This window comes from Megachile rotundata, chromosome 2 (genome assembly GCF_050947335.1).
Source record: "Megachile rotundata isolate GNS110a chromosome 2, iyMegRotu1, whole genome shotgun sequence".
Classification (NCBI taxonomy): domain Eukaryota; kingdom Metazoa; phylum Arthropoda; class Insecta; order Hymenoptera; family Megachilidae; genus Megachile; species Megachile rotundata.
In genome coordinates, this window is record NC_134984.1 from 11,973,144 (window position 1) to 11,994,177 (window position 21,034).

General features: G+C 30.2%; 2 protein-coding genes across 7 annotated transcripts in view; one reads left to right on the plus strand and one right to left on the minus strand.

Moving 5' to 3' along the window:
* Flo2 (flotillin-2) overlaps positions 1-21,034 on the plus strand; it is a 156,164-nt gene that overhangs the window by 53,002 nt on the left and 82,128 nt on the right. The gene's annotated exons all lie outside the window — the stretch shown is intronic.
* Positions 8,329-18,327, minus strand: LOC100877446 (glucose dehydrogenase [FAD, quinone]). 5 transcript variants are annotated; one of them, XM_076540096.1, is made up of 4 exons: positions 18,187-18,327; positions 12,207-13,742; positions 11,309-11,489; positions 8,329-10,815 (listed from the first exon to the last, which is right to left on the minus strand). In XM_076540096.1, exons 2-4 carry the CDS (start codon positions 12,609-12,611, stop codon positions 9,515-9,517), a joined length of 1,887 nt encoding a protein of 628 aa, XP_076396211.1. In that variant the 5' UTR covers positions 12,612-13,742; positions 18,187-18,327; the 3' UTR covers positions 8,329-9,514. The 5 variants fall into 5 exon arrangements, with proteins under 5 accessions (XP_076396211.1, XP_076396215.1, XP_076396224.1 ...); XM_076540100.1 differs by having other exon boundaries at positions 18,151-18,327; XM_076540109.1 differs by having other exon boundaries at positions 18,146-18,327.

The window sequence follows — 21,034 nt, forward strand, 5'->3', positions numbered from 1 at the left end:
GTAGCATAATCTTAACAATTGTTCGCACTGCAGTATTGATGCGTTCTTTGAGCTCGACTAAGGATTGTGGTAGTGGGGGTACGTAAACAAGGTCCTTAATGTACCCACAAGGGCCTTAGTGTACATGTGATACTTTTTGAGGGTTCTAGTTTAGAAACTGAAGATGACGTGACCTTCAAACCACCATCCATCAAACTGTTATCACCATTTTATGTGCCTCTTGATATTCTACAACTGTTGTGTGATTTTAAAGCTGCTACCAAAATATAAGGGTGGGGTCGAATTTTAAAAATACCTTATTGGATTAAAAACCATATAATTGTGAGAAACAAAAATAAATTGACAAAGGTCATTTTCCAAATGAATTTTCCAAATTTATATATCTGTTAAATTTTCCCTTCTAGATTTAATGAACATTAACCAACTATGTTTTAAACATTCGTAATACTTCTCATTTAAAATAATAATCCCTCAAGACTACATTGTAATCCACTGCATTAAATCTTGTCATAATTTCTTACGAAAGTGAAAATGTGTTACATAAAAGAGATTCAGTTACATCATCATGAGAAGATGTCTTCTGAAATTTTCTAATATATTCAGTCCAAGAATAGAACAGAAACCGAACACGGATCTTAAAAAGACAAAAATTTTTTAATCGTATCAATAAAAGTATCTGTCACTGACAATTTTCGAAGTCGATATAAATTATTTATGTGTTTCAATATATTTAAATTTATTTATTCGAATAAAAATTGGTGATCAATTCATTTATTTAAGTACAATTGTTATTAATATTATAATTTAATTAATTATTCATATTCATATACATATTCGTTAATATATAAATTTATTTTATTATTATTTATTATTGAATACACTTAATGTAACCCTCTTAAATTGTATAAATTGTATTTATATTTTTAAGTTGGGATTTGTATTTAATTATAGAAGGCTAGTTTTCAAGAAAAGAAATAATTATTAATTATTAGTTATTTATTTATAATTTTCTTCTCTCTAAAAGCAAGCTATCTATAATTGAATATAAATCTACTTTTATAAAAATAAATATTACTTGTATATAAGAGGATTAATTTTTAGTTAATTAGTTAATTAGTTACTTTATTATTTATATGCATAATTTAAATGTTAACTAAAAACATTATTATATTTAATTTATATATAAATAATATTCATAATTATGAATGTGAATATGCATAATAATGAAATGACTGTTTCACAAATTTTACAAGTTTCACATTTTAATTTACAAAATTTATTAAAGTATTTTTTTCAAAATGCATGTTGATTTTTATAAAAACAAAAACTTTATGTGTACATTAATTTTCATTATACCATTTGTTTATTTGTTTCTTGACCTCATTTACAATTTCAGAATAACTATACACTGTAGATCAGTAGGTTTAGTATTAAATAAAAATCGGTGTTGCGGTTTTAAAATGAACGACGATGATTCTCACGAATTAGTCAAGCAGGACATTAAAATACAGTTATGTGCCCGTTTCTCAAATGAGTCTAATGTGAGAGAAGCTTAACGATGATCGGCAAATTTTTATCTTTAGAAATCGTCGTCGTAACAATCCCGTTGGATTGCCGAATCGAGTGTGTCAGGTATCAAAACTTGTTTTTATTTAATATTACTGTTGGCGATACATTTCGACGACAATATCAGATCTCTCTTCTTTCTCTTTCAAGAAAAGTTTAACTTAGAGTACGTGTCTCGTATATCGTATTCGAGAAAGTGAACAGTTTCGTGTTCGAAAAATTTACAGAAATAACAGTGTTTTAAATTTGTAAATTGTGTTTTATTGTTTATGGAGAAAGGTATTATATGTACTAAGTAAGATAATTGGAAATTTGGAAATATGGATTTTCAAATTATATTTTTAAATTGTAAAGTTGTTGAATGGGTAAATTTTTCAAATTCTCAATTTTTCACATTTTCCAAATTTTTCAAATTACCAAATTTCTTAATTTTCCACATTTTGCAATTTTCCAAATTTCTATACTTCTCGGTTTTCCATATTTTCCAAATTTTTAAATTTCCTAATTTTTCACATTTTCCAAAATTTTCAAATTACCAAATTTCTGAATTTCTTAATTTTCCACATTTTCCAAATTTTTTAATTTACCAATTTTACAAATTTCTTGGTTTTCCATATTTTCCAAGTTACCAAATTTCTAAATTTTCCAAAATTTTCAATTTACCAAATTTCTAAATTTTCTAATTTTCCACATTTTTAAAATTTTTCAAATTGCCAAATTTCTAAATTTCCTAATTTTCCATATTTTCGAATTACCAAATTTCTAAATTTCCTAATTTTCCTCATTTTTCAAGTTTCCCACATTTTCTAAGTTTTTCAAATTTTCCAAATTACCAAATTTCCCAATTTTCCAGTTGCTAAATTTCTAAATTTCCAATATTCTCAAATTCCCAAAACTCAAAATAAAGAACCCCAAAAATTTGAAACTCAAATAACCAGAAATTCACAGTCACGTTCACCTCCTCACTGGATCAAGAAACTTCTTTATCGATCAAGAATATCGTGAAAATTGCAGAGAAAGATATTTATTCCGCCATTAGAGTTCGCTGCATTCTGCGGCTTCATTCAGTATAATTTATTCTCTTATCATATCAATTACAAGTCATAAGATACCGAGTAATTACAGACCGTTTAATCAATAAAGCAATTAAGCGATTGTATGAATACCTTTAAATATTTTAAACTTGATAGTCTGATTGAAGCATTTCATAAATCATTGATTTGTTGATAATAAAATATTTCGTTAATTTTTGTTTCCTGTTCTAATATATTTCACGCAGAAATTTATTTTGAACCTTTTAACCCTATTATTTTAATCCTTTAATTGTGGGACTGGTTTATAAATCACATGCTGAAATTATAGGTTACCATATAATAATACTATAGCTATATGTATATGTGGTATATAAACAACAAGCTAATTTGTGCTAATATTAACCCTTAACACTTCAAGTGTGCCTCTCAGGCACCACCGATGTACGGCGTTACATTACTCAATTACAATTAATATAAATATTGTAATCAAAATTATATTACTTCTATGTAATATCTAGATAATTAAAGATTGTTTGACTTTAATATTATTATTTACACGTCATCGTAACATTTAAAATCTGTACTTAAAAACTTGAAAGTGATGGTGAAAGTAATCTTCTGATTTTCGCAATTAAAAGTCGAAATGTCAAGGGTCTATTAGTGTAAGTACTTTATATACCACTAAAAATAAAATGAGTACAAGAAAAAATCTTTTAAAATAGAATATCACTTCGGTAATAAGATCAGATTAAAATTAGATTAAGATTAAATTAAAACTTATTTTCATTTTGTACAAAGTACTTGCAGTTGAAAGGTTAAACTTCTCACAGATGCACAAATTAAAATTAATTTTCATTTTATAAAAAGCACTCACAGTTAAGGGATTAAACTGATCACCGAAATACAAATGTAATATGTACCTTACGCAAATAATATGTATTATTAAATAATATGTATTATTTGCGTAAGTACACATGACCTTGAAATCTAACGAAACACCTTTACTTCCCGTGTCGGTAATCGCGTGACACTTTGAACACCATTCCATTACCCTTAATTAAACTTTTTCTGTTTCCTATCATTTCAGTTTTAACTTGACCCACTTGCATGGGACACCTTGATTATATGTTATGATAATATCATTATTTGTATCTTATTTTAATCTGTAAATGAAGTTCAACATATTTCAAATATTATGTATAATATGGATTAATATGCAACTATAAGCATATGATTTTAAAGAAAATGAAAGCCCATGAAAATTCTCAACTGAAGAATTTTTTTTTCAACTCTTATTACTTAATTAGAATAACCTACCTGCTGCACTGAAACGTCTATGATACTAGTCATTAAAAATATTTTTTACAAAGAAGCTACGTTGCTTTAATTTGAAATAATTATAAGTAATCTTTGAAAGTTGTTTTAATGTCGACAGGCTCGCTTTTGGTTGCTGGGGGTCTCTCCGACCCTTAGATCCTCCGTTAGTTACTTTTCTGAACTTTTAGCAATTTTTCTTTGGGTTTTGACCTTTAATAGGAAAATTTGACTGTTTGATAAAATGACGTATCTGACAAAGTTTGACCTGTACATTTATACACAGCATACATGAGTGAATGGTCGGATGGGGTTCTGCAGTATTTTGATAAAAGTTGATGTGATATTTTCATCTCTGGGCAATTTACAGTGAAAATAATTGAAATTTCCTAATATTTCGCCGATGGAAGCTTGTGTAATTAACAGTACTTTAAAAATGTTTATTCTGAAAGTGGTGCAAGACTTTCGCCCAACATAATACATGTGGATGGATGCATGATGTGAAGTTGAGAGTATGTTAAATTGCGTTGGGAGTCGATTTGTTTACTTTGTGTTGTCATTATCGTTTCGGTTTGGTCGTCGACTAAAATCGCTTATTAACCCTTAACCTTTAATTATTTCCTGTGTACATTTACATTAGAGTACAATTTAGCTGTGGTCAATTTCAGTAGTACTGGCAATACTCTAAAGCAAGATATGTGGATTCTGAAAGTGGAGTATGTGGGATTGTGGTATCATTGTAAATGTAGTCCATATTTGGATAGTGGCCTTTTTTCAGCCATTCCAGCTCTTGTCTGCTCACACCTGCGATACTGTACATCCAACCTAACCTAACTAACCTAACCATGAACTCTTCATTATTTCCTACATACATTTGCATCACAGTACAATTTAGCGGTGGTAAATTTTATTAGTACCAACAGTGCTCTATAACTAAATATGTGGATTCGGAAAATGGTGTATATGGGATTGTGGTATCGTTGTGAATGTAGTCCACATTTAGACAGTGAGCTTTTTTCGACCACTTCAGCTCTTGACTGCTCACACCTGTGATTCTATGCATCAAACCTAACCTAACCAACCTAACCTAGCTATGAACCCTTAGTTATTTCCTACATACATTCACATCACAGTACAATTTAGCTGTGGTAAATTTTAGTACGTGGCATTGTGGTATCGTAAATGCAGTCCACATTTAGTAGTGTCATTATCGTTTCAGTTTGGTCGTTGACTAAAATCGTTTTAGTCCATTAACCATTGACCCTTAATTATTTCCTACATATTTTTACATTACAGTACAATTTAGCTCTCATAATTTCAATAATACAATGCTCTCATAATTTCAATAATACAATGCTCTCATAATTTTAGTAATACAATGCTCTAATAATAGTTATCTGATTCTGGAAATGCACTATGCGGGATTATGGTATCGTAAATGTAGTCCACAATTTATACACTGTGCTTTTTTCGATCATTCTCTTATCTGCTTACACCAGTGATTCTGTATATCTTAAAGGCTAAAAGATCGACAATTTCTTGTTAGTGGCTGCTGAGTTATGCAACCTGTTGCAAGTGAAATGTACTTTCATTTGTTCGAACGAATCAACGTGATGTGTTCAAGGACGTTCAAAAGTTTCTCAAGTAGCCGATATTGGAATTTGACTTTCGCATCTTTCCTTTTCACCTGGTTTCTTTTTTATGTACAAATTCCTGTTTGTAAATTGGTGTTTTGCAAGCAGACCACTGCGAACACTTTTTGTATCTTTTTTTTGGGGATGTGGTGAAAGTAATGAAATATGACTGCAAATAATTGATACAAATTTTTGTTATATTTGTCTGTATATATTCGTTTATATTTACTTTTTCTGTTGGTCACCTTTTAATTTAATACAATTTTAATCCAAGTAAGTGTCGTATGTGTCATATGTTCATTTTTCTTTTTTGTAAAATCAACTCTCATGTTTGCCTTAAGATTCTATCGAATGTTTTGTATTGAACTAATTTAATTATTAAATAGTCGATTTTCAAGCATCAAAAGTTCAATGCATTTTCATGACATAAAAGTATTATTGAATAGAGCTTGTAATATGTCAAATTAAAGCTTGATGTTTGCAGAAAATAACAACACAAATTTTCCCACAAATATTTTTGTAGAATACAAAATGGTTCCTCATCAAAACATTCTCTCATATATTACTCTACACAATATGTAATAACAAGTTTATTTAATAGTTAACAATTTTAGATAAAAATTGTCCACAAAATGCTTGAATAGACATTTTTAAGGAACATTAAACTTCAAATTGATGTAACATAATTGTTATTTGGAAATACTTTTATGTCATCAATTTTTGTTAGAATTAATTCATTGACTTCTGAAGAGAATAATTTCATTTTTACAAAATTTTAATTATAGTGATTTAGAAATGTAAAATTTGTGAAATTTAGAACTTTAGAAATCAACGAATTTGAGATTGGTAAATGAATGGTAAATTTTTATAACTATTTACCTATGAATTTCAAAATAGAAAAAGAACGAAAAGTAATCTTTCATGCAACAAAAAAGATTAACGAATTTTTGTGGACATCAGAGTATTTTTTCGAGCGCGAAAATTTAACGATATCCCCCATTGCCTGACAATAAAAATTGATGTCCCTATTTTTAGATTTTTATTGCCGTGACCTTTTTGTTCGAAACAGATAATTTACCTTCGCGATATTGTTCATTTTATTTATTGTACAATTTTTGTCGGTGATAAATATTAAAGAGGAAAGGAAAATATGACCTGGTTTCTGTGGTATTAACATAACATACAAATTGAAACGGGTTAACCTAGAAAACTATGCAGCATGGAACAACAGTATTAAAAATAGTCCCTCCTCAGAAAGCGTAAAAATATTATTCCATCGTGGAATGAGTAATTGTGTCGTAATAAATCATTATTTCCGTCATGTTGTTTGTAATGGAATTATGAAATATCAAATGATTGTACTAATGGGGTAATGTAAATAATTTGCGTTTAGTTTTGGATATTTAAAATATATATGGTTAAGATATTTTAGGTTTTTTGTAATATTCAATTTTCAGTTCTTTTGAAGCATATATTTTAAGTTCTTTGAAATACCCAAGTTAAAGTTGTTTAAAATATTCAAATTTGAATTGTTGGAAATATTCAAGTTTGAGTTACTTAAAATATTCAAGTCTGAGTTGTTACAAATATTCAAGTTTAAGTTACTTAAAATATTCAAGTTTGAGTTATTTAAAATATTCAAATTTAAGTTATTTGAAATATTCAAGTTTAAGTTATTGAAAATATTCAAGTTTGAGTTATTTCAAATATTCAAGTTTAAGTTATTTAAAATATTCAAGTTTAAGTTATTGAAAATATTCAAGTTTGAGTTACTTAAAATATTCAAGTTTGAGTTGTTTCAAATATTCAAGTTTAAATTATTAAAAATATTCAAATATAAGTTTTTTAAAATTCCTAATTTTAATACATTTAAACTACTCAATTCCAATCTATTTAAAATATCAAATTTCAATTAAATTCGATTCAAAATTAAATTTCTATGTCATCACCTATCCAATTTCATTTCGAGCTTCATTTTCGAGATTTCATTTCATATTCTCAGTTTCATATTGAATATTTCGAACAACTTGAATAATTCAATTATTTAAATAAATTTAAAATACTTAAACATCGAAATGTATCAAACACTTAGAATATACAAATTTTCCCTTAAGTCGAATTATTCTAAAAAGAATTATATAGAATGTTCCAATACTTCAATTGAACTATTTCGCAGTTCAAATACGTGTCAGAATTTCAATTTCGTAATAATCCTAGTTCGCAACATAATGGTAGAATTATACTCTGACCACTTGCAAATCAGTGTTCTTTATTGTACGATCACCGTGCAATATTATCTATGAATTATTTATAAATTGTTTGAACTTTCTGTGTATTGCAGTAATATTAATTACAAAGTTAACTATCTATCACAATATTTACCGTGCAACGAGGGTTTTCACATCTTCACACATCTTCTGTATTTGTTACTTACTATTTATACTTCTCATAATTAAGTTAATCATTTCTCTTAATTGCATTAATCACTAGTATTTAATTCGTAATTAGTTTCTCTTCATTAAGAATTAAATCGCAATTTTCAACTGCATGACTTTTTAATTATAATTTAAATTGCAATTATTGATAATTACTATAATTTCTATCTAATAAAAATTTTAATTAAAATTAACTTTTGATATTTGATTCGACGAAATTGAATTTTCTGTGTTTAATTAAAAAATCATTCAGTTGAAAATTACATTTTAATTCTTGGTCAAAAAGTATTTAGATATCAAGTATTAATGAATTAATAAAAAATTTCAAATTATTCATCAAAAATATATTTTTTATGAAATTCGCTAGATTTTATTCTTCATAAAATTAATGATAATAAATGATTTGCACAATCCCCTATGTATACGATATTTTTAACGAATAAATATTTTTTAACGAAATATAACATAATTACAATGAAATGTTTACCTGAGGTGGTTTCTTTTTCAGGTGTGTTAATATTAAACCTCTGTTTTATTCCTACAATTATTCTGTCCTCTTTTCAATTATTTTTTGCAATCATAACAATTGTGCAACTATTTAAACACATTCTCAAACAAACCTTGCAAGAAAGATAATTTTAATTAATATACTCCCTGTTTTTTAATATTAACACGTTTAATGTCTCACTAAAATCCAAATTTGTTATATTATTTTTAAAATACTTATCTCTTCTTATAATCTCAATCTTTGCCAAACTGCGATTGTAATAACAAAATTCTTTGATTACAACACCTAATGAATTCTTACATTTTCTATTTGTATATCTACTTAACATGGCACCGAGGTGTTAATATGTTGCAACTAATGTCTATTTAAAAACAGAACTTTCTATCTATGAGAGAAATATTTTCCCTAAGTCATACAAATTTACACAATCTCAAAACATTTATCAAAAATAAAAATTTCCATTTCAATAAATATTACATAACATCCTCACTAGCTCCTAAAATTCATATTTGTCATGATTGTTGCTTTACAATCTTCCTAAGACTAAAAATCAACAAATCTCACAGAATTGCACAAATAAATTATTTCGTCACATTCAACGATCTGTAGACAGTAAAGTTGCATATCTTTCCGGTTATAAGAAACCGGCAAATCGTGGTTAGAGGATCAGAACGTTGAGCTAATTTTCTTGAAATTTTCTCGGTGAGCGGAATATAGGTCACAATCAAAGTGGACGATCAAGTGTGTTGCAATCGTGCGTATCGATTGTGCAGTAACCACCGGATTTTAAGAGAAACGGGTTTGCACTCTTAATTTTCTCTTTTCCTCATCATTTGAAAGTACCTTAAAGTATCGACCTAAATGTAACACAAGCTTTCGGTAGGACTTTCATATCCCATTTTCACCGAGTTCAATGTCCCGGAATGTTCATCGATTGCCACATATCTGATTATATAACGTTCCTTTATAACCCGTAACATTCAGCTTACGATACAAGCGTATACATCATCCCAGAATTCTACATCAAGATGTGGTCACATTGTCCCTCTTCCGTCTGGACAGCCACTGCTTCTTGATCAGATCCGAGGCCTTCTCCCCGATCATAATCACCGGCGCGTTAATATTACCATTAGTGATCGTCGGCATGATCGACGCATCGATGACCCTCAACCCCGCAACCCCGTACACCCTGAGCTCGGGGTCCACCACAGCCATGGGGTCGCTCGGAGGCCCCATCTTCGCCGTGCAGCTCATGTGATAAATCGTCATGGTGTACTGCCTGATGGCGCAGTTCCAGTACTCGTCGGTGAACATGGGCAAGTGCTTGCAGTTGGGGAGAGGCTTGCTGTGGAACCTGGCACCGAACCGCTTCATGCTGCTGGTTTCGCCAAAAGCGATGGCCGCCTTGACCCCCTCCCTCAGCACGTTCACATCGTCGGGATGGGTCAGATAGTTGTGGAACATCAGCGGGTAGTCCAGAGGATTCTTGGACTTCAGTTTGATGAAGCCGCGGGACTTGGGTCTGAGCATCATGGGGAACACTCCGAACAGATCACGACTGCCTATTTTACCGAACACGTTGTTGTAAAAATCGTCAGCCAGTCCATGCGCGCTCTTCACCTGGGTGCCTCCGTCGGAGCTGGTGGAAGATGAAGTCAACATGAACTCTATGTCCGGCCAGTCGTCGGACTGGTTCGCGTACTTCGTGGAGATGAACCCAACAGCCTCCAGACCGATGTTCGACGTTAAGGGACCGTCTTCAGTGATGGCGTAACGCAAGGCGGAGTTTAGGTTCACCAGACGGTGCATCACCGTGCTGACCTCGTAGTCTATCAAGAAAACCAGACCTCCAACCGCTATGTGGTCTTGTAGGTTCTGCCCGACACCCGGCAGGTCCTGGATCACAGGGATGCCTACTTCTTGCAGGTGCTCCCTGGGTCCGATACCTGAGAGCATCAGGAGCTGAGGAGAATTTATGGCACCTGCGGAGAGGATCACCTCTTTGCGGGCGTAGACCACTTCCTTGCGACCCTCTCTGATGAATTCAACACCGTACGCTCTGCGGGTTCGGGGGTCTATCAGGACTCTGGTGACGTGGCTCCAGAGGGACAAATGAAAGTTTGGTCGCAACTGGATGGGTCTGATGAACGCTTTCGCTGCGCTGCATCGGGTTCCTCTTCGCATGGTGTACTGGAAGAAACCGAAACCTGTTTGCTGCTCGCCGTTCACGTCGAGAATGTCGTATCCCATTTCTTCGCCGGCTTGCAGGAAGGCTACGCCCAGGGGAGTGTTGTATGGGGAGTCCTGGACCGTTAGGTAGCCACCTTGAAGCGATCATTGTGGGTTAGGGGTTATAGTTTTTGTGAAAAGAAGTTATGAAAATTAGGTTATGAAGATTTCTTTCTTGTGAAAAGATGTGGGTGAAATGAATTTGTGATTTCATTTGTGAAGTCAAATGATTACATCAATTTTTGAATGAAATGACTATGTCATTTGTAAGATGAGTTCACTACGTAATTTGTGGAATCAAGGGTCATCATCATTTGTAAAATGTATTTAGTATATCATTTATGAAATGAATTAGCTACTTCATTTGTAAAATGTGTCGACTGTATAACTTATGGAACGTAATAGCAATGTCATTTGAGCAATGAATTTGTTATACAATTTTTGTAAAGTAAAATGACTATGTCCTTCATGAAATAAAACAATAAAATCGTTAATGGAGGATTATAACAAGTCGTAATAGTTGTAAGAGTTTTCAGATATAGTAAGAGGTTCATGAGTGGATGTTGAAGTGTAGTTCTTATATCTTACCGACGCCATGATATTTGTTGTGAGCAAGATACGGGTTTCTTTGGTCCTCAGACTTAATGAAATAAGGAAGGACATCCTTATAACCCCAACCTGGGTTTCCAAAACTCTCCCATTGGTCAAAATCTCGACGATTTCCACGGATGTATAGCATTGTATTCAGGACGCTGGATCCTCCAAGAACCTAAAATTTTGTCAAATTAATACTCAAATCCATAAATCCTCAAGTATTCAAACTCTCAAACTCTGAAGTGCTAAAATTCTCAAATTCTTAAGATCTCAAGCTATGAAGTACTAAAATTCTCAAATCTTGAAATTTTCAAATTCCCAAACTCTCAAGCTCTGAAGTCCTCAAATTCTCAAATCCTCAAATGTCCAAATTCTCAAACTCTAAAGTACTAAAATTCTCAAATTCTTAAGATCTCAAGCTATGAAGTACTAAAATTCTCAAATCTTGAAATTTTCAAATTCCCAAACTCTCAAACTCTGAAGTCCTCAAATTCTCAAATCCTCAAATGTCCAAATTCTCAAACTCTGAAGTGCTTAAATTCTTAAGATCTCAAACTATGAAGTACTAAAATTCTCAAATCTTGAAATTTTCAAATTCCCAAACTCTCAAACTCTGAAGTCCTCAAATTCTCAAATCCTCAAATGTCCAAATTCTCAAACTCTGAAGTCCTCAAATTCTCAAATCCTCAAATGCCCAAATTCTCAAATTCTCAAGCTCTGAAATACTCAAATTCTCAAGTTTCAAAACTCCCAAATCCTCAAATCTCAATATTTTTAAACTGTCAAAACCTCAAATTCTCAAATCATAAAATTTTCATTTTTTCCAACTTCTCAAACTTCCCCCAATCCTCAAATTCTCATATCTACCAGCAAATTCCCCAGCAAATCTCACCTTTCCCCTAGTCCAACAACATCGTCGATCCGTCATAGCCTGACAAGCCGAATCCTGAGGCTGCGTTCTGTATTTCCAATCTAATTTGCTCTTATGCAAATAGATCGATAAAATCGGAACATCGGTTATTTCAGTCTCGTGTCCTCCAGCTTCCAACAACAACACGCTCCAGTCTGGATTTTCTGTCAGTCTATTTACCACCACACTCCCAGCCGATCCTCCACCCACAACCACGAAATCATACTCTTTCCTTAATTGCTTCGTCACCTTCGGTTGATTCTCAGGATCCATCAGGTCGTAATTGAAGTAGGCAAGTGCTGCTATCAGAACTGGAATAATCGCTAATTTACCGAGCAGAATAGTGGCGCTCTTTATTGCCAATGTAGTCACTGTCGCTATTGCCATTTTTGTTCTTTTAATCCTTCTTCAATTTTTGGGACGAAAATCTTCGTTTATTGATTGAGAATCAATTTGGGAATTATTGTTTTAGTTTGTTGTCACTGTAGTTATTGACACAATCATTATTTTTGTATTTTAATTAATTTGAAGTTTTTGAGAAGAAAATCTTCGTTTATTGATTGAGAATCAATTTGGGAAATTTTTGTTTTAGTTTGTTGTCACTGTAGTTATTGACACAATCATTATTTTTGTATTTTAATTAATTTGAAGGTTTTGAGAAGGAAAACTTCGTTTATTAATTGACAGTAAATTTGGTAAATTTCTGTTTTAGTTTGTCATCACTTTAGTTATTGACAGAATCATTATTTTTGTATTTCTCTTAATTTGAAATTTTTGAGAAGAAAATCTTCATTTACTAATTCAAAATAAATTTGCAAAATTTTGTTTTACTTGATTGCTACTGTAGCCATTACAGGTACCATTTTTATATTTCAATTGTTATGAAATATTTATTTTTCTTATCTTAAAATTCATCTTCATTTAATTGAAGTTTACTTAATTTCATCAAGTAATTTGATTATTAATTTAAGAAGCTCTCGGTTCCTTTTATTGTCACTAGAGTCATTAATAAATGTATCATTTTTGCATTTCAATCAATTTTCTAAAATTTTCTGAATAAAATTCTTCATTTATCTTGAATAAATTTATTTCTAATAAATCTTCATTTATTAATGAAGTTTTATTTATTTCAATTTTTTATTTCACTTTGTTTAAAATTTTTTTGCAGACAGTTGCAGTTCTCTGTCGAAGAGATTTGTAATTACTTGTAATTATCCTTAATTGCTTACGGTTAATTATTGTTTATGGTTAGTAGTAAATTTTAATGAGATAACGTTATCTATAATGATACGAGATTTTATGGGGAATTATATGTGCTTGCATGATTACGACATGAAGAGGTGACATTATGGTCGGTTTGCAATGTTTTATGACAAACTTTTATTGTCTCTGGTAAATTTTTTCTCTTCAGAGAGAAGTTTTATGAAATTTTATTGGTGTCCTTGTATCCAAGCTTTATGCGACGAGTTTTGAATTTCTTGATTTTTATCGTTAGATCTTGTAGTTTCTCGATCGTATCTGAAAATACAAGGCAAACATTCAGTTATGTGTTTTTTTAAACATTAACATAAATGTATTATTACATGAATTATTATTAATGCTATTGTATGAAGAAATTTTTTAAAATTTTCCTTTCTTAGGCTTTCTTAAATTATCAATTTTGCAAATGTATTTGTACATTTTTAAACTTTAACAATTAAAAATTTTTAAGTCATAGAAGTCAACTATTTAGACACATGCAAATATAGAAAGTAAAATTTTTAAACATTATATTTCAAAATTTTTCTTATTTAAATTTGCATTTAAAGAAAATTATCATTTTTAAAATTGCATATAAAAAAAATTGTCATGCTCACAAAAAAAAAAATAAGAAGTTGTACATTAAGAAACTTTCAAATTTTCAAAATTGGCAAATTATCTGAACATCTGTGGGTAGATAACATTTGATTTTGAAAAATTACTAATTTAACATGTGACGACGCACTTTTTTCATATTCATCGATTTCGAGATATTTCACATTTCACCTGTAGATCAGTCTTTTTATAGAGTGATTCTGACATTGACACAGTAAAATTTCGAAACAAAGTCTGAGTCGGATGCTGATTATTACGAAATATTTTTCTCATTCAGTAACATGTTACTAAATTAACCTTGGTCCGATTAGAAAGGATTTCTCCTTAAAATTTTGATAGTTATTAAGAAACAACTTTCGTTTACTAGTTTCTTGAGTGACTTGCTAAATTTATTTTAATAGACATTTTGAACTTTCTTTAGGAATTAGGTGTTTAGTACAAGCTTGAATTTAGCAACTATTTTTAAATATCAACGATTTATAATAGTGATACTTGATGTATATTTAAATATAACTTTTTAATTACTATTTTTGACTATTACAATTTTTTTTGTTAACAATTAAAATTTTTATAGAAACAGCATTTTGTATATAAACAACAAGTTCTGTTTTATATCTAAATTTTTTTTTTAAATTTTCAATTTTTTTTTCTGAAATAAATTCTGTACAAGAAATTAGTATATTGTGACTTAACTATTATACTGTACCTACTATACCAATTTATACCAGCTTATTATTTATTATTTTTACTATTCACACTTTTCAAAAAATAATTTCTACAATCAAAATTAATAATGAGATTCATAACAATGATATGTGATACACACTTTAATACAACAATTTATTTTCATCGCAATTTTTATATACAGTAAACAATTTCTATATTATACACAAATTTTTTAAAAGACAATTTTCAATTTTTTTTTTCTGTAAATAAAATAAAATCTATACAAGAAATTATATTATGTCCACATACATCAATTACTCTTTTTCCTATCTTCAAATAGTAATTTGTACGTCACAACCAACAAGCGATTTCCAATTCAAATTTTTCTATTAACAATGCATTTCATAAGCGCCGTGCAATTTTCATAGACAAAAACTTGTTTTATTATTCTATTGTTATACCTGCGTAAACCGTATAATTTCCAACATGAATTGAATGACTCGTTTGACGAGGAAACATTGGACGATAATTTCGGTAAATAGGATTTCTTGGTATGCACGTTAACGAGGACCATTCACTATCATAAAGAATTGTATAGGTTGCTTCCCACTTACGATAAGGCATACAAGCGAAACGTTTGCATAACTTTCTTCTTTTAACAATGCAGTCCAGTGACATCGGCATTCACGGGCACCGTGTCACCGATCGACCTTTTCGGAACGGATTTCGACTTTCTTTCGTTCATTCTTCTTTTCTTTGAGTCTTTCATTAGTTAAAACACGTTGATTGTTATTTTAAACGTGACATTAACATGTGTATTGCAACTATTATTTTAGTGCTTGAGGTTCTAATTTTTTATTAATTTTTGTATGTTATACTATTGATTCACTATTTTATTATACTACTATTCCACTGTAGTATTGTTTCACTGTAATTCTATAATATTATTTTGTTACACTATTGTTCTATTCTTCTATTAATTCTTCTACACTATACTATCGGTTCACTATTTTACTATACTACTATATTCACTACACTATTGTCTCACTATACTTCTATACTATTCTCCTACTACACTACTATTCTACTCCTCTATTCATTGTTCTACACTATACTATTGGTTTGCTATTTTACTGTACTACTATTTCACTATACTATTGTCTCACTATACTTCTATACTATTCTGCTACTACACTACTATTCTATTCCTCTATTCATTGTTCTACACTATACTATTGGTTCATTATTTTACTATACTACTATATTCACTATACTATTGTCTCACTATACTTCTATACTATTCTCCTACTACACTACTAGTCTACTCCTCTATTCATTGTTCTGCACTATACTATTGGTTCACTATTTTACTATACTACTGTTTTACTGTACCATTGGTTCATTATACTACTATACTGCTATTTCACTGTGCTATTGGTTCATTATACTACTATACTACTATATTCACTATACTATTGTCTCACTATACTACTATACTATTCTCCTACTACACTACTATTCTACTCCTCTATTCATTGTTTTATACTATACTATTGGTTCACTAGTCTGCTATACTGATTCTCATTTCACTTTCAATCTTTTTTTGTTTACTACAAAAATTAACATGTTATCGCCATATCACCCATATTCAAATGACACAAATTTTTTTCACTCATTTCACAAAAAACGATTTTTTATTATCCATTGAGAAATGATATTATTTAATACTCTCACGTATATCTAGCACAAATAATTACATGTTATTAGTGCAATCGATCAGGTTTATCAAGAATAAAATTACTATTAATTAACATTTGTTACAAATTTAAACATGAGAAAGCATTTGCATTTTATCTAAACGTCAATATTACAAAAAAGAATGATGAATATTGTCAGAGCAGTTGATCAGGTTTGTCGAGAATAAAATTACTATTAATTTACATTTTTAACACCTTCATGGGAGTTCAAAGTATTAGAGCATTTGCATTTATCTAATCGTTAATAATAAAAAAGTGTAATGTATACTGTCAGAGAAGTTGTTCTCAGTTTTGTTCAGAATAAAATTAATATTTAATCAACAAAAAGTTGAAACAATTGAAAATATAAATACTAGATAGTAGTACTTTTATAGTGCTTGTAGTATTTATATTCTTAAGGAGTGTCATCAAATAATATTATAATAATATTTTGTTACATTTATCCAAAGTTCCCAGTGGTTGGTACGAGTATTTTTAATTAGGCAAGTAAATAATGTTGTGAATGTATTGTTAATAATACATGTATGTGATAGATTCATATGGAAATTTGAACATTATCCATGTATGAGTACCATACTTGAACAATACCCATATACATATAAGTGACACATTTGAATATTACCCAGATATAGGTGACATGCTTGAACATTACCCATATACATATAAGTGACACATTTGAATATTACCCAGATATAGGTGACATGCTTGAACATTACCCATATACATATAAGTGACACATTTGAATATTACCCAGATATAGGTGACATGCTTGAACATTACCCATATACATATAAGTGACACATTTGAATATTATCCAGATATAGGTGACATACTTGAACAATACCCATATACATATAAGTGACACATTTGAATATTACCCAGATATAGGTGACATACTTGAACATTACCCATATACATATAAGTGACACATTTGAATATTACCCAGATATAGGTGACATACTTGAGCATTACCCATATACATATAAGTGACACATTTGAATATTACCCAGATATAGGTGACATACTTGAACATTACCCATATACATACAGGTGACACATTTGAACATTACCAATATATGGGAGACACATGTGAACGTTACCAATATATAGGTGACACATTTGAACATTACCTACATATAGGTGACACATCTGATGATTATCCATATATGGTGGTTCAAATGTTATTTAGCATTAAGGTTAAACATGCGAGTTCAAAGTATGACCACTAACCCTACCAGCATACAATGCACACTTGCCACAAAATTCAAAATATAATAAACATAACATATCGAAAATTATATATAATGTACAGATCAAGAAGTAAGTATAAAATAAAATATGAATACCCATTAATTCTTTATTATAATAAAAGTCACCATAAACTTCAAGAATACCCCCACAAATCTTGTTACTTATAACTATCATTTAACCGGTTTGATAGTTTTAACCTTTTAAAGCATTTGCATTTACCAGCTGCAGTAAAATAAAGAATTAATGTCAGAGCAGTGAGTCAGGCTTGTTGAGAGTACAATTACTATTAATTAGCATGTTTACTGAACATGTAAGTTCAGTTTGCGTTTCAACCAACTGTCATTAATAAAATAATTTCTCACAATTGCAATTGCTTACTACAAGTGATTATACCATACATCTATTCGAGTTTCACTGTAAATGGTGATCCGTACCGTGATGATTCGTCTGATCCGAAAAAGGACACTAACGTGGACCACGCTCGAAAGCACGTGAATCGAATGACCGATCGAGCAGTTCGCGGACCCAGAGAAAGCGAAAGACTGAATGTTCGAACATTACGTTCGACGTATAAACCACACAGTAGTGCCACCACCTTTTGGCCACCTGTTTGCCCTTGTGACAATAACCTTATCGCCCGTAGGAATATTCTATACAAGGATGTTGAAAGAATCGAAGAAAGCAATTATGCGTTTTTCATCATTTAGGTTATTTCTTCTCGTTTCTGCCCGAAGAATTGGAAAACTTAAATGTTAAGGCATTTTTAGCATTTTGATACGGTGATTTATGGCTGATTCGATAAAATTTGAGAGGCAAATTTTGAAAATTTTTTAAGTGAAAGTTGGGAATGTGTGTGTTTCAAGATTTGCTATTTCTGCTTTTTTTTTCCATTTTTTTTATGGTAAAAAGTTCAGTTAAGCACTCTTGTGATTACTGTAAAAATTTTTGGCACTTTCAGATTTTTTATTCTTAAGAAAATTTGTATATCTCTGCATTTTTTATTGTGGTAAAAATTTTTACATTTCTACATTTTTACAGAAGTTTGTATATTTCTATATTTTTTGCTGTTGTTAGAATTTCTGTACTTTTACAGTTTTTTTCTGTTATAAAAATTTTTATATTTTTTTACTGTGGTTAAAATTTTCATATTTCTATATTTTTTTACTATGGTTAAAATTTCTACATTTCTATATATTTTTTACTGATGTTAACATTTCTATATTTTTAAATTTTTAATTTTGTCATTTGAAACTTGAAAAACTTGTGATTCTGAAAATTACACAGTTTGCGAATTTTTCATTTGTTAAACTATCAAGTTTTTAAAACTGAAAATTTGAAAGTTTGTCATTTGATAATCAGTAAACTTGTTATTCTGAAGATGTTTCTGAAAATTTCTCCCTTGTCGAATCATAAAATTTCTACAATCTTAAATTTGAAAATTCAAATTAGTTTGTTTATTTTGTAAATTTTATACATTCTTAATGTTCCACATTTTGAAACTTGTTTTTCAATAAATTTAGTTTAACAACATACCGAATTGATATTTCAAAATTTTCAAGTTCTTCGACTCAAAAATTTGTAGATTTTACAAATTTAAAAATTATTACTCAATTTTTGTACTGTTCAATTTTTCATGAATGAAACTGATAGGATTTCCATGTTAATCAATTCCAATTATACTTTTAAAATTACTCCACATATACTCATTTTTTTAAAAATAATTTTACTTTTTCTTAAATCATAATAATGAGACCTAGATTTTTTCACTCAATGTTTTCATCACATAAATTTATCTCATTCTCTTTAAAGTTACATACGTTGTCATTAATAAATAGTTTCTTTGGAAGGTTTTTCTCCATTTTATCGAGCATACTGCGACACTATTTCTGTTTAATCGTTCCGTAATTTGTCATCACGTCAGTATTGAGTTGAGTACAGTCTTTAGAATGGCACAGAATTCCAGATCGGTAAAAGGCTAATAACCTTCTTGCATTTTGTAATTCTCTTTAATCGTTTTACTTTTATTTTTGAACAACTATGTGGTCTACTTCCGGTGCCGTTTATAATTTCCACACTTTTTCTGCGATGAAGTTAGCCATGTTCAAGTTTTACATGGTTTTACTTTCAACTTCGCTCGCTTTACAATTATTACCGTACTTGAGGCTCTAATTAATTCGCGAGATATGTTAAGATAGAGGAGAAGTTGAATGAAGGAGATGAGCATTGAAGACGTTGTAATTATGTAGAAGATGGGTCTTTTTGATAATAACATAAAAGCCTTAATAATACTGTTATTTTAATATCTATGGAATTAATTAAAGAGATAATATTAATATTATCATGTTTTATTATACTGTTTTATTTAGTACAAATGTACTCAAATTGTTATTAATATAAATATAATCCAAATCTACATTTAGAAAATACAAATAATGATTCGTCTTTTACTGCATGTAACATATATGACACACCCGGTGCGTCATATGTTGCATACAGGATATGACATACATGGTGCGTCATTAGTTTCGTAAAATGACTATCGTAGAATATATATTATTTATCAAAATTGACACAATTTTACTGTAAGATGCATATGATGTGTTATCTGTACAGTGTAGGACGCACACGGTGCGTCATGTGTGGCATTGAAGACTGGTATGTGACACACCCGGTGCGTCATTAGTTGCGTACAATAGTTTTGTAGAATGTGTATATTAAAATTTACGTATGATTGATGATATGAGACGCATACGGTGCGTCACCTGTTGCATACAATGCACAGTTTACGACACATATGGTGCGTCATGTATTACATAGAATGTCAGTGTATGACACATCTGGTGCGTCATTACTTACGTTTAACAATTATCGTAAAATATCAGAATTTATATACGGTTAATGATGTGAGATGCACACAGTGCGTCATCGATTACACAATGTTAGTATGTGACACATACGGTGCGTCATTACGTGCAATAATTTCTGAAATGTTTCAGTACTCACTATTAATGAACTGTTTCAATACAAAATGAATAAATTGGAATTAATTTATAATATCAAATTAATTAATTAAATTAGAAACTGCACTTCGAAAAATAGCTTTCAGCTTCAACTTTATAGCAAACTATTTCCGAAATATGTCACAATATGAACCTTGAAATGAAGTTAAATAAAAATCCGACTGTTAATGGAGTAATATTCACGAATCGATGTCCCGATATCACGTTTAGCAAATAGTTACTGGATAAAGAGTCCATTAAGATCCTCAAGGTTACCGATGAT